At 42.4% G+C, this 12,581-nt stretch overlaps 1 protein-coding gene across 1 annotated transcript in view; it reads right to left on the bottom strand.

Annotated features, from left to right (window-relative positions):
* The window catches only part of LIMCH1 (LIM and calponin homology domains 1), a 205,945-nt gene extending 198,690 nt beyond the window's left edge, over positions 1-7,255 (bottom strand). The window contains exon 1 of the mRNA XM_063136424.1: positions 7,107-7,255. Within this exon, the coding sequence (XP_062992494.1) occupies positions 7,107-7,208 (102 nt within the window). The 5' untranslated portion in view covers positions 7,209-7,255. The remainder of the gene's footprint in view (positions 1-7,106) is intronic.
* Between the last annotated feature and the right edge of the window lie 5,326 nt (positions 7,256-12,581).

Genomic DNA, 12,581 nt, shown 5'->3' with positions numbered 1-12,581 from the left:
AATAAACAAGCAACACAGGCCTCAGCTAGACCTAAGGATTATCCCAGGCAAATGGAGGGGCCGTCCCTGCCTGCTCCCGGGATCCCCTGTGTGTCATTTGGATGCACAGGGATGATCCCGGAACAATCCCGGGATATAGGCCTGGTCTAGCCATGGCCACAATCATAGAAGTCAGGACGTACAGGATAAATCAGGCATTGGTGGGAATAATAATAATGGAATCATGGATAAATCCTGCTCGATTGGGTAGAGCATGCACTCAAGTGGCAGACTGAAGCCTCATTTCCTTAGGATGTTTTTACATGATGGCATGTGCTCTAAAACAGGGTTGGGCAATTTGTGGTCATCCAGATGCTTTTGTCCTGGAACTTACATCATCCCTCAACATTGGCTACGTTGACTAGGACTGATGGAAGATGCAACAACATCTAGATCACAGGCTGCCTCCCTGTGCTGTAAAAGGTCTTTAATAGCAATAACCACCATAACAATGTCCAATTCACCTGTGGTCCCAATGTCAATGTCCTGCATATGGTGAAGTTCAGAAGAGAGAATAAGGCTCACCATTTGCCCCTTCAACACACAATATAATGTGCAACAACAACATAATGTGCAACAACGCCCCCCCAACACACACACACACACACACACACACATTCTTGTACGTCCTCCCCAAATTAATCATTCCTACCAAAGAACGGTCACAAAAGCAGGGTCTGTATGGGAGTACACATATGTGTCGGGTAATCACTGTACTTATACGTGCTGTAAGTTACAGACAGTACTAGTGAATAGCAGAGTATACAACGGCTCTTGGTCAGGACACAGCAAAGGCCAATAATACAAGGCAAAGATTTTTTGTGGTTATAAAAATAAATCCTTTACTGACAGATATAGTTTAGTTATGGCAAAACAATGTACATACTAACACTCACACATGGTCACAGAAATACAGCTCACATCAGGGATCACAACGATGAAGAACAGAAGAGACGCACTATGCGCTTAGGGGCCCAACAGATAAAAACAAATGAAACATGCTCATACATAGCATGCAAATACATTAAATTCAAATTAACACAAGCTCCACTAAAGTTGATACAGGATTGCTCAGATATTAATTTCTGATTGAAAAGTCTGAAATTTCCAAGACTACAAGAACCAGCTTTCAGCAGATCCAAGACAAAACTGCAGAAGTTACACCTTGGTTGCGTTCGGACAACACAATAGTTAACAGTGGGGTAATAATAAACTCAACAGTTGTTTATCTAGGGGTACTTCCCACACAATATGATAATCAATCGTGGTGTGGACTAGGATCAGCATTGAGTTGACTATTAGTCCACGCTGAGTCCACTCACTCATCCCCCACCCTGTCTCCCCACTTCAGTCCTCCTGCTAGTATCCCATCAGACATTACTGCCAAAAAACTATCCTGCAAGCTGGGCTTCAGCAGCAGCAGCCACTTTGACTGCTCTTGCCTTCGGATTCTGTGGTTGACAAAGTAACCAACAATGGATGAGAAAATAACTAAAGGTACCCTCCACATAACACAATAACCAACAGTGATTCAATAAGCAAACTCTGCACAGCATTGATTATTTGAGTTGGTTATTCTGTCCAAATAACCATCCGTTGGTTAAAAAAACCTCCCGCCACACAACACAATAACCCACGGTGGGTTAGCCAATCATTGACTATTTAAACCACCATTGGTTATCATGTTTTCTGAACTCAGTCCTTCTCTGATAATACTACTTTCTGCTTTTTTAAAAAACCCTATGCAATCTTTGATGGGATGTTTAATTTCAAAGTTTAGAACAAAACAATGATCTATAACCAATTATAAAAAGATTAACATCCAATAATGCCCTTCCCCTTCCCTTGCCAGCTCCCCAGGCCCTGCCAAAATGGTTTGACACTCTCTAAGGTGGCATATATACAAACACTAAATAAATAAATAATCATTCCAATCAGTCCATCTTCTCCACACCAGGCTATTCCTGTGCCTCCACCCACCCTCCCATATTTACATCCTCAGATTTCAACCATCACGCCCTCAGGATTGTTTATCTCCTTCTGCAAAAGACGTTGCATCATTGCTTTGGTTCTCAAGCCAGTCCCTTCTGAGCAATCCTGTCCCTTATTCCAGTCTTGCCTGCCTTCAGGTTAATTTTCAGAAATATGCCCATTCATAAAAGGGTCTCAAGTCCACAGCCACAGATTATATTTTGCCAATAATTCAGTAATTGTTAATACCAGAATTGTAACCTCAGGGTTTAATGATAATTAAATATTTCTAATGATTAATTTTTTATATTTAGTATATCCCACCTTTCAACCAATTGGGTTCCCAAACTGCTAGTACTCCTGCCTGTTTGCCATCTCATTGCATCTGCTGAATACTAGTCTCCTTACTGTTGGCTTCCCTTCCACCCACGTTTGATGGAAAATAAAAACATGGTAAAAAGGAAGGCAAGTACCGCAACCCAGTCAACACAGCAACAGTACTGGGTGTTAAAATCTACTGCAAACAGTGGGGGAAGAAAAAAGAAATGTTTCTCGTGGAATATTTAAAGGTTTACAAACCGGGCGAATAAGGCTTAAAAGCATTTCTATATGGTCAGTTAAAAAGTGCTCCTGTCTGTAATATTCCCAGTCCCCGTTCAATAAAACCATGATATCCAAGCTATGAGCAACAAACGGGTAGTTTGGGTTTGTGCGATTCATCCAACCCTTAACAAAAGACCTGGTTAGATGTGTACTCCAACACAGGTACCAAAGAATAAATTAAACAAACAGCTCACATAATGAGGTCATACAAAGGGGTTGAAAGAGTTATGTCCTTCAATAATTATGTCACATAAATATTTAGTTGGTACTTTATGACTATGTGACCCTTGTGGAACTATTAAATGTACAAAATACTGAAGTCCTGACTGCTATGAAAATGCAATATGCGACGAAAGCTTACGGGAAGGAGCATGACTTGCACACAAGGAGCAATAAAAGTAGGTTTATTGGACAATAAACTGATTGATCAAAAAGGCCCTTATAGACAGTCACTCACTCAAGGTTATCAAGCAAATTCATGGCTAGAGATGTAAAATTTCCAGAAATTTTGAAGCCACGGGGGGAGGGGGGATTTTTTCCAGAGGGTTTCAGGGGAAAAGGAATTTTTTTGAAAAACTGGGGGGGGGGAATGCAATATTAGCACTTTTTACAGATTGAAAGTCACTTTATTACTTTAGGATCATAAAATGTAATTATGTACAAGTTGGTTTGGCATAGAATTATTACATTTGGTATATTAAAAGCACAGTGTATTCAAACAATTACTCCAAATTGAATTTACTTTTAAAAAAATTAAACCTTTTTTTATAACCAATGGAGCTACAAGCTCCTGAACTGTAAGGAACCTCTTTGGTTTTGCCAGTTTATGAGGACCAGGCAAAAAAAAAACAATTAAAAACAAACAAACAGAAGAAACCATCAACATTAGTAACAAAGAAAACTATTTATGTCTCTCCTAGTTTTCCACAGTATCAAGCAGACATAACCCATTCCTATAAATAGAACTGAGAAAAAGGGGGGACCAGGATTCAATGAATATGGATAAAATTTAATCAGACTCATTTTCTGAGCTGTAGCTGTCACTATCAGTTTCAGTCTCTGCTTCAATGGCAGTGCCCCCTAGAGGCAGAAATGCATCTTGCTCTTGCATTTGAGAGTTGTAGTCTCAGGTTGCAATCTAGGACTTGCTTGTTCTCAGTGCACAGAAATTGGAATAATCTGATACTGTACATAGTTTTTAGAAATCATTTGGAGAAGTAAATATATGAACACCTTGTCTTAAACATTTTATTCATCATGCTAAAATAAAACATTCCATAATCCATTTTTTCTTCATCTTTTTCAATTTTTCCAGAAAAAAACAAGACCGGGGGGGAAACAGCTTTTTTCTGAATTTTCCCCATTTTTTTCCAGGCCTTCACATTTTTATTCATGGCCAAACTGGAATATAAATGTGAGGCCACAACCCACACATGGATCATTCTCTCTGGAGAGGTAGCAAAAGGCTCTATATATGTAAAGATAGAAAGATAACTCATGTGCAATGCTTATTAGATTAACAGCTATTTTAAGGCTAGCCCAGTACAGTTGACTATTATGTATCATCTTACATATTCCAAAACAGGGAGGGTGGTGTGGTATGCCACCCTCAAGGAACACTTGACATTTTAGAATCTTAAGTGAACCCATGTTACATTTTTAAAAAGTAAAGGGTGTCTAATCCTCCTGAGCTATATGTAATAAATCAAGAATCCCAAGTCTTATATATTTTTCATCTAAAACCAGTTCTGAACAATTTTGCTTCCTGTCATCAGTGATGTAATGTCCTCATTCATGTATAAAATTAATTTACAGTTTAGTCCTATGAGGATGAGCACTTGTGAGCCTCCCCCTCCCCCTCCCCCTCCCCTCTCTTCCTCTGGTATGACTGCGAGGAGGAAATTTGAAGTGTTCACTTCTGTTTTCAATCAACCACTACAATTTGTTGCGATGTCCAAACCCAGACAAACTCTGGTCAAACTTAGCTATGGTTTGTTGAAATATGGAAGCTGAAATTGATGGTTTATGAAGCTGGCTTGTTTCAACAAACCATAGTTAAGATTAACCACAGTTGGTCTTGTTTCACACATCACAACAACTTGCAGTTAATCCAAAGGAGGTGAAGGGGGGAGTACGAGTCCTTTTGGTGAAGGAGAGTTTATGTCCATTAACCATTAGGCTGTCATCAGTGGAAAAAAGGCTGCCCATGTTCAGTCTAAACTGCATGTCTTAATATGTAAAAGGAGAGCTCATTTGGCCAGATCTCATGTTCCTATCTGAGTAGGACTTGAGCTGCAACGCTACGCAGATTTACTGAGGAGTAGGTACTATTGAACTCACTGAAGTCCCAGTCAGAAGTTGAGCAAATATGCATGGATTCAGACTATAATCTCATCACTTCTTATGAGTTGTTGACAAAAGGTGTCAGTGTAGCAAAAACATTTACAAATCCCTGCACCCTTAAAGACCTGGTTGACAGGTCCCTTAAAATAATCGCACATGTCCTTGTGTCTGTCAATCAAGAATAGCCCTCTTTCCTTGGCAATGGAAACAATGCATGCAAAGGCATAAATCAGGAGAATTGAGGCCAAATTAGATGTAACGGCCAAGCAGTTTTTAATCCCATATCTGCCCCATTCACATATAGCCTGAGATGTGTGCACAAGTATAATTGTATTTATTACTTTAATATCAAAAGAGATGCACAGGCAAGAGAAGCAGATCTCTCTATCTACACTGCTCCAGGGACCTTTTTCCTAACGTGACTTCAATACTGGAAGTGACCTAGACTGGAAGGAAAGTCACTGGGGCAACAAGAGTGTAGAGTAATAAAGTGGAAGTGAGCTCCTTTCACCCATACACTCCTTTTGATCTTGAAATTGTATGTGAATGGGGCAGACATAGAACAATATGAAAACAGTGAGAGGCTACTCTAAAAAGTTTACGATATTTTAAAACCAAAAACAACCTTGGGGTTCTTTTTGGACCAAAAGGAGACTCATTAATAATTATATTAGTAATAAATAAATAAAGCACTGAAAGTGCAGGCCAGAAGCTTTCCTATACCTAGACCAGAATTGTTAAAATATTTCTCAAGCTTGGTATAGACAAAAAGTTTGTCTTCCTGGACTCATGCAGTAGAGACACAAAAAGAAAGAGAAGAGAAGAAAGTTGATTCCAAGTGTATGCAATGTTCACATTACACAGAACTCTTCTCTTTCTGATTGAAGAAGGCAGCCATTATTCTGGTTGGATTACTAAAACCAGTCCGGAACCACTTCTGCTTGATACTGATATTCTCAAAGTTCTGTTGGTTATACAATTGCATTTCTGAAGATCTGTAAATACTCAAAACACAACCAACCCGCATAGCGTGCATTTTGCTCATGAAAGTGTTATGTGTAGTTCTAATGCTTTTTAAGAAATCTGATAGCATGCTATTATGGTTCTTTGTTTTATCAGATAGATAACTTTTTATCTGATGCTTCTATTATACCTGCTGCACCCACCTCTGTTTTTATTATATTGTAGTTTTTGAAGGAAATGATTGTATTTTATGGTTGGTTTTAATTGTTGTTGACAGCCATGAGTAATAAGTGCCAGAAGGGTGGGATATAATTTTTTGCAAAAATTGAAGAAAGAAAATATAACGTCACCCACTGCATATACGAGGTTCATTCAAAGTACCCAGCAGGTCAGTAGAACAAAACGAAAAAGATGCACAACTCCACCAGATATTTTTAGGATGATGTAGACAAAACTGAACCAGCATTAAATGGTGCGTTATATCTACGCTATGCTCACGTGGGTCAGGTTCATTCCCGCCCCGGCCCCCGCCCCCTTTCTCAGCCTCTGCTAAAGCACGCGTCCTCCATCCAGCACTTGAACCTGTCTTCATCAACTTCATCAGTGTTTTCAGCATCCAAACAATGAGAACCATTTCTGTCCTGAAACCTAGAATTCTCTGTCCTCAAGAGAATAAGATAGATATCTCTAACAGTCCTCTTGTTTACGATCTCCCGTTTCATTTCATTCCGCTCAGAGGAGAGAGAGAGAGAAATAAATGCGATTAAGAGATTAAACGGGAGGGAGGGCGACCAAAGGAAGACCGAGAAAGAGAGGGGCGCATCCCTCTAGCTGCCTAATAACGAGAACCGCCAACAGCTTAACCGGCTGCCGCCGTTCGTTCCAATCTCACATCCAGCTCGTGCTCTATTTTACACCGAGCTTCCGATTGCAAACTCTGCAGCATCAGGAGAACTGCAAGAGACTGTGGGGGCGGGGGGAGAGACGGCGCGCGCAAAAACTGTGTCTGGTTTCCCAATCTGAGGGTTGTAAATCTACCACAGACCTATCAAGAGACTGCAGAGGACGAAAAAAAGAAGGAAGGAAAGAGCGGGGTACCATTGTATATAGGGACCCTAGGCATAGAGGGGTGCGGTAGGGGAGGAAGGTTTCGTCTGCTGTTCAGGCGGGCAAGAATTGCTCCTTACCTCGATCCACTGCTGAGCTTCGGCTAAAGCTGGATCAGGCTGGGGAGAGTCTTGCGGGGGTTGCCTCGGCTCCTCCGCCAGATCTAAAGCAGGACTGGCCATTTGCAACGGCGAGCTGCGTCCCCGCTGCAGCAGCAGGGAGGTTGGGCTCCGACTAACGGATCGCTCCAGGGGGCGGCACAAGGGAAGCCGGAGGCCGCCGTCTGCCTCGCTCCTGCTGCTGCTGCCGCCTCCCAGCAGCTGCGAGGCGAAGGGAGGAGGTGACTGTTTGCAGCCCAGCCGGCGGCGGCGGCGGCCACTTCGTGCATGCGGTAACCTCTTTGCTGGTGTCCCAGCCGCCTTCCTCCTCCTCCTCCTCCCCCCAGCGGCTGGAAATCTGCCGCGTCCTCTCCCACCAGCTTCTCTCTTTCAACGGCAGCTGAGCTGAACTGAGCTACCGGCTAAAAATAAAGCAGCAGCAGCAAAGAGAGAAAGGCTGAAAGCGGATGATTTCGTTCGCTGCAACTGCCCAGGCCACGGCCTCCTCGCCACCGCCCCCAAGCGGGAGAGCCAATCAAAGGCGCTCGGAATGGTGTGCTCGGTCTCCCAGGAAAGCGAAGCCTGCTTGGGGACCAGAGACACGCTCCAGCCACGGCTGGGCGACTTTCATCTCAAATTTCCCTCCTCTGCTGCAAGCAGAAGAATTTCTATTTCTGGAAATACCCCAACAACAACAAACCCACACATACACACACCACTCTTATGCTAAGAATATCATGGTTAACGCACAAAACTGACGCCAAAAATGAACACCGTAACAGATCAGCCACTAAGCTCACCTGGTGACTCTTTTAATAGAAGTGCTTCTGGATCTGCGCCTGCCTGTGAGAGACAAACCAAAAGCACAGTGCACATGCAACTGGAGAGTAGCCTTTACTCAGGTGCGACATACAATCGCGTGTATCTTTCCCTCGACATACCTCCTGCCAGTGGGATTGGACCACCATCTTGCCCTTCTCCTCAGGCAGCAAAATGTCTTGGGCCAGCTCTGTATATCCCCTATCTTAAATCGACAGCAATTATGATCAGCCTTTGGTGCAATTTCGTCACAAGTCAAATCCAAAATATAAAAGAGTGTGCTCTAGGTACGCACCACAGTACACATGATGTGGTTTGAGCCAGAAAGCAGTGTAGCGCTGGACAGCGAAGGAAGGCGCGAAGGCTTGATTTTATTCCAGAGTCAGGGCAGCAGGCCCTCCTGCTCTTGTCCAGGGATCCCAGAAGTTCCTGCTGCTTCTGCTATTGTATGCCCAAATTATAGGATCTGTGCATAGTACTACTTCTGCAAATTATCTGCTAAGGATGCCCGTATGCCCAGTACGGGATTAACATTTGACAGTTCTGGCTGCCATTTTCAGCCAGGGTTATTTCCTCTGAGTCCTGCAGTTGGAACATCTAATGACTGGGGGGGGGGGGAATTGTCCCTCCCTAGCAACTCTTGTCTGTTTTATTGTATTTGGAATAATTTAGTAGTTGGAATATAAATACTCCAAATAAAATAATAAATGTTAATAAGGACTTCAAACATTATGTGCATGGGCTCACATAATAGAAGGCTCTCTCATGGAGAAAATAGTATTCCTACACATAGAAAAGTAGCATGTCAAGGAGAAGGTTAGCTTTTTATGTGCAAGATTTTTGTTTTGTATGGAACAGCATTCAATTATGTGAATCCCCAGTTGCAGCCTGAAGTAGTATAGTCCAGTACAGGTGGTTTACAACCTAGCAGATGTTTGTGAAAAATAGGTCTAATTTTACTGGGACTTGCTTCCAATTGTGCATTCATTCATTCATTCTATTTAAATATTCATAAGATGGCTTTCTGGACAAAAACAACAACACCCAACTCATCTTGCTCCAGGAAAAAATATCAGATTGTGTCCCCAATTTTTTTTAAGTCACAGCTTCATAGGAAAACCCTGTGGTGGCTGCAAAGTGGCTGTGGCATTGTTTAATCAATGCAGTGTCACCTCGCAGCCACTGCAGGGCTTTCAGACCATCTAGGCAACCCCTAGGTTTGGGCAACATGCTCATCATGGGTTATTTAACCCACAATGAGCCGCAGTGCCTGCAAGCACTAAGTTGCATATACAACCCCCACTTGCAGATTGTCGTATCATGTGAACCTGGCAAACGTGGAGTATGCGTGGGCTAAACAACCCTAAAACAGTCCATGGGCTATGCAAGGGTTAACTCATGCATAACTCCTGCTCACCAGATTTGCACAACACAACAACCCCCAAGTGGGGATTGCATATTCAAAATGGTAACTACACACACCTCACAGACATTGTGGCCTCAGTGGACTGTGTATTTGCAATACAAAAAGCATGCTAATCACAAAATCATACATCTGAACCAGTTGTCTGCATAAGGTGTTGTGGACTTCAACTCCCAGAAGCTACTGCCAGCATAACCAATGGTCACAAATGATGGGAGTTGAAGTTCAAAACATCTGGAGACTGACTTTCTGCACACCCCGGATATAGATGTATAATCTTCTGATTATTTGCATCATTTTTGCATTGCTCATACACTTGAATGATTTTAGTGTGAATTGTGTTACCCTTTAACCTGCCTTGATAGGATTGTATAGGCCATAAAACCTATACAGGCTTTCTCCAACGTGGTGACCTCAAGACTACAGTTCCCAAAATTTCTTACCCTTGGCCCCTTAGTCCAAAACAACTGGAAGGCACTGGGTTGATTGCATAACCAAGCCTCTTTTAAGGCAGTGGACTTCAACTGGTTCAGACCAGAGACCCACCTCAGACCTGCAACCCACTTTCACAATTTCACAATTGCCCAACATGGCAGCAACAGCTATGCCATGACCCATCTGGACTGATGTTATGACCCATTTTTGAAGACCACTGCTTTAAGGCACTGGGGTGGATGAGTTGTAATGTTCAATTTTTTTACAAGACTTGGGGCTAAGTGGATGAAAGAAGCAGGAGAGATAATGAGGCAGTACTCAATCAAGGAAGACTTATTTCTAAAAAAAATTCTAATGGCTCTACTGACATAGTCAAAGATTTCAGTGACAGCCAAGATTGGGTCTTATTTAATTTTGCCAATGCTGAACATGTTTCTTTCAGGCAAGTGCACACAGTAGCTCTACTTTCCTGTTGCTATGGAAACAGGCATAGCAAAAGCCTAAGTATGGCAACTTATTTTTTACCGCCATCTGCCTGTGGCTTTGCACAGGTTTCTCTAAATTCTATTACAACATTGTTACTCTCTCAGGTGGTAAGATAGTGCACTTGCCAGGGGGAAAAGAGAGGATTTTAGCTTTTCCAGCTACCTTCCTGTTTTCTGTCAGGCAACTACCTTAGCCAAAATATGGGCACTAATGTTGCAATTAGGAATTCCAGAATTTTAACAAAATGGCTCTAGGGTGGCATAAACCCCAATATCACTCACTAATAAACCCCAATATCACTCACTAATATGTGAGTGCCTCACATATCAGTCAGACTTTGTACTTCAAATAATAATAATAAATTCTTCAAAGATCTAGGCAACATACAAAAATTATCAGTGTGTTGTATTGGCAGGCAACAGGTGGCTTAATGCTGCTTCTTTCAATCTTAGTGAAGCCCTTAGTTGATGCATCCATCTTCTTCGGGCAGAGTAGGCAAAAGAATGGCTGCTGCCCCTACTAGAAGTTTGCCCAACTCAGAGAAAGAGTGGATTGTGTCTTTGTGGCAGCTCCCATGAGGGCTGTCACGAATTTCTGCTGCAGTAGCTCATGGGAGCAGAGGAAACTACATTTACAGAGGCTGGGATCAACTTTGTCAGACACATGGCTGGAAAAGGGGATGAGGATAGGAGAACCACAAAGGGAGGGAGGGAATGATCATAGATCATTTTTACTTGGTCCCCACAATTTGAATACTCATTCTGTAACAGAATAGTTCATTAAATCATTTCTTTCTGCTTGCAATCCATTAGACACACACCTATTTAAAATACATGAGCAAAACACTCTACGTTCAGGCAAAAATGTAAAGAAAGTGGTTATGTTAGGGGATCACTTTCATGATTGCTTTCAAAACCATTCAAGTGAAAAACCAGGTACTTATAATGCTTACTATAATATTGAGGCTGCCTTAAACTGAGTCAGACTATTGTTCCGTCTTGCCCAGTTCTTCTTACTCTGGTGCTGGTCCTCCAGGGTCCCAAGTGGGGTGTTTCCCATCACCTGCAACTTGATCCTTTTAACTGAAGATGTCAAGTTTGGTTCTGGAACCTTCTGCATGTGTTCACAACAGAGCTATGGCCTCTCTCTTTAGTCTCATCTTCAGTCACTTATGAAGTACCCAGATGGTGAGTGATCTCTGTAGCAGCACCCATTATTTGGAAGCGGGGGGGGGGAACCTTGTGTAGTTTGGGAGGCAGAAAATGTGGCATACTTCAAGCGCCTCCTGAAGAAACACCTGTTCACCAAGGCTTTCCTTGCACCATTTTACTGCTATTTTGTTGTTGTTGGAAGTGTTTTAATGCTGTGTTTTAATACTGTATTTTAATGTTGTGAACTGTTGAGAAATTCTATTATAGAATAAAATAAATAAATGCTGCAGCTCTGCATTGTATTTAATAAAGACATCTGATGCAATGCCCATAGGGTAGAGGTTTTGCACACAAGCACCCATTTGTTTATTTCTGTCATGCTGCCTTCTGTTAGAGTCACACATCTTGTCAAGACCACTAATTGTAGATAGCATATTGTCAAGCTTGGAATCAGCAAGCTGTGTAATTCAACATAAAAAGTCTCGTTTCAGCTGCTTTTGCTCTTTGGCACCATTCAGGGATCAGCATTCAGGCCTTAGCTAGACCTAAGGTTTATCCCAGGGTCATCCCTGTCTGCTCCTGGGATATCCTGTGTGTCATGTACATGAACAGGGATGACCCTGGAACGATCCTGGGATAAACCTTAGGTCTAGCTAAGGCCAGAGTCAACAAAACATAAAACATAAAACCATCCTGAATAGTCATCATATTGGGTTGATCTGAGACCTAGGCCATAGCTAGACCTAAGGTTTATCCCTGGATCGTCCAGGGGTCAAACCTGTTCATCTGGGTGACACACAGGGGATCCAGTGCTCAGGCAGGGGTGAACCCTGGATGATCCCAGGATAAACCTTAGGTCTAGCTGTGGCCTTAGACTGTTGTTGTAGGGATTGAGGTGTTGGACTTAAACTAGAGAGATCCAGGTTCACATCTCTACTTAGCCATGAAGTTCATTGGGTGAACTTGGATCACTCACTCACTCACTCACTCAACCTACTTCACAGAGTGACTGTGAAGATAAATGGGGTGTGCGCACATGCCATTCCAAGTTCCTTGGAGGAAGAATGGAGTGATAATGTAGATAGTATCCAACTGTTAGCCATGTGACCCAGATAAAGGTATCTTCCACAGCTCCTAATATGG

The sequence above is a fragment of the Elgaria multicarinata genome, chromosome 10, assembly GCF_023053635.1.
Source record: "Elgaria multicarinata webbii isolate HBS135686 ecotype San Diego chromosome 10, rElgMul1.1.pri, whole genome shotgun sequence".
In the NCBI taxonomy this organism is placed as follows: domain Eukaryota; kingdom Metazoa; phylum Chordata; class Lepidosauria; order Squamata; family Anguidae; genus Elgaria; species Elgaria multicarinata.
Note: the sequence above shows the minus strand (reverse complement) of the source record. Positions and strands in the feature narration are given on the sequence as shown.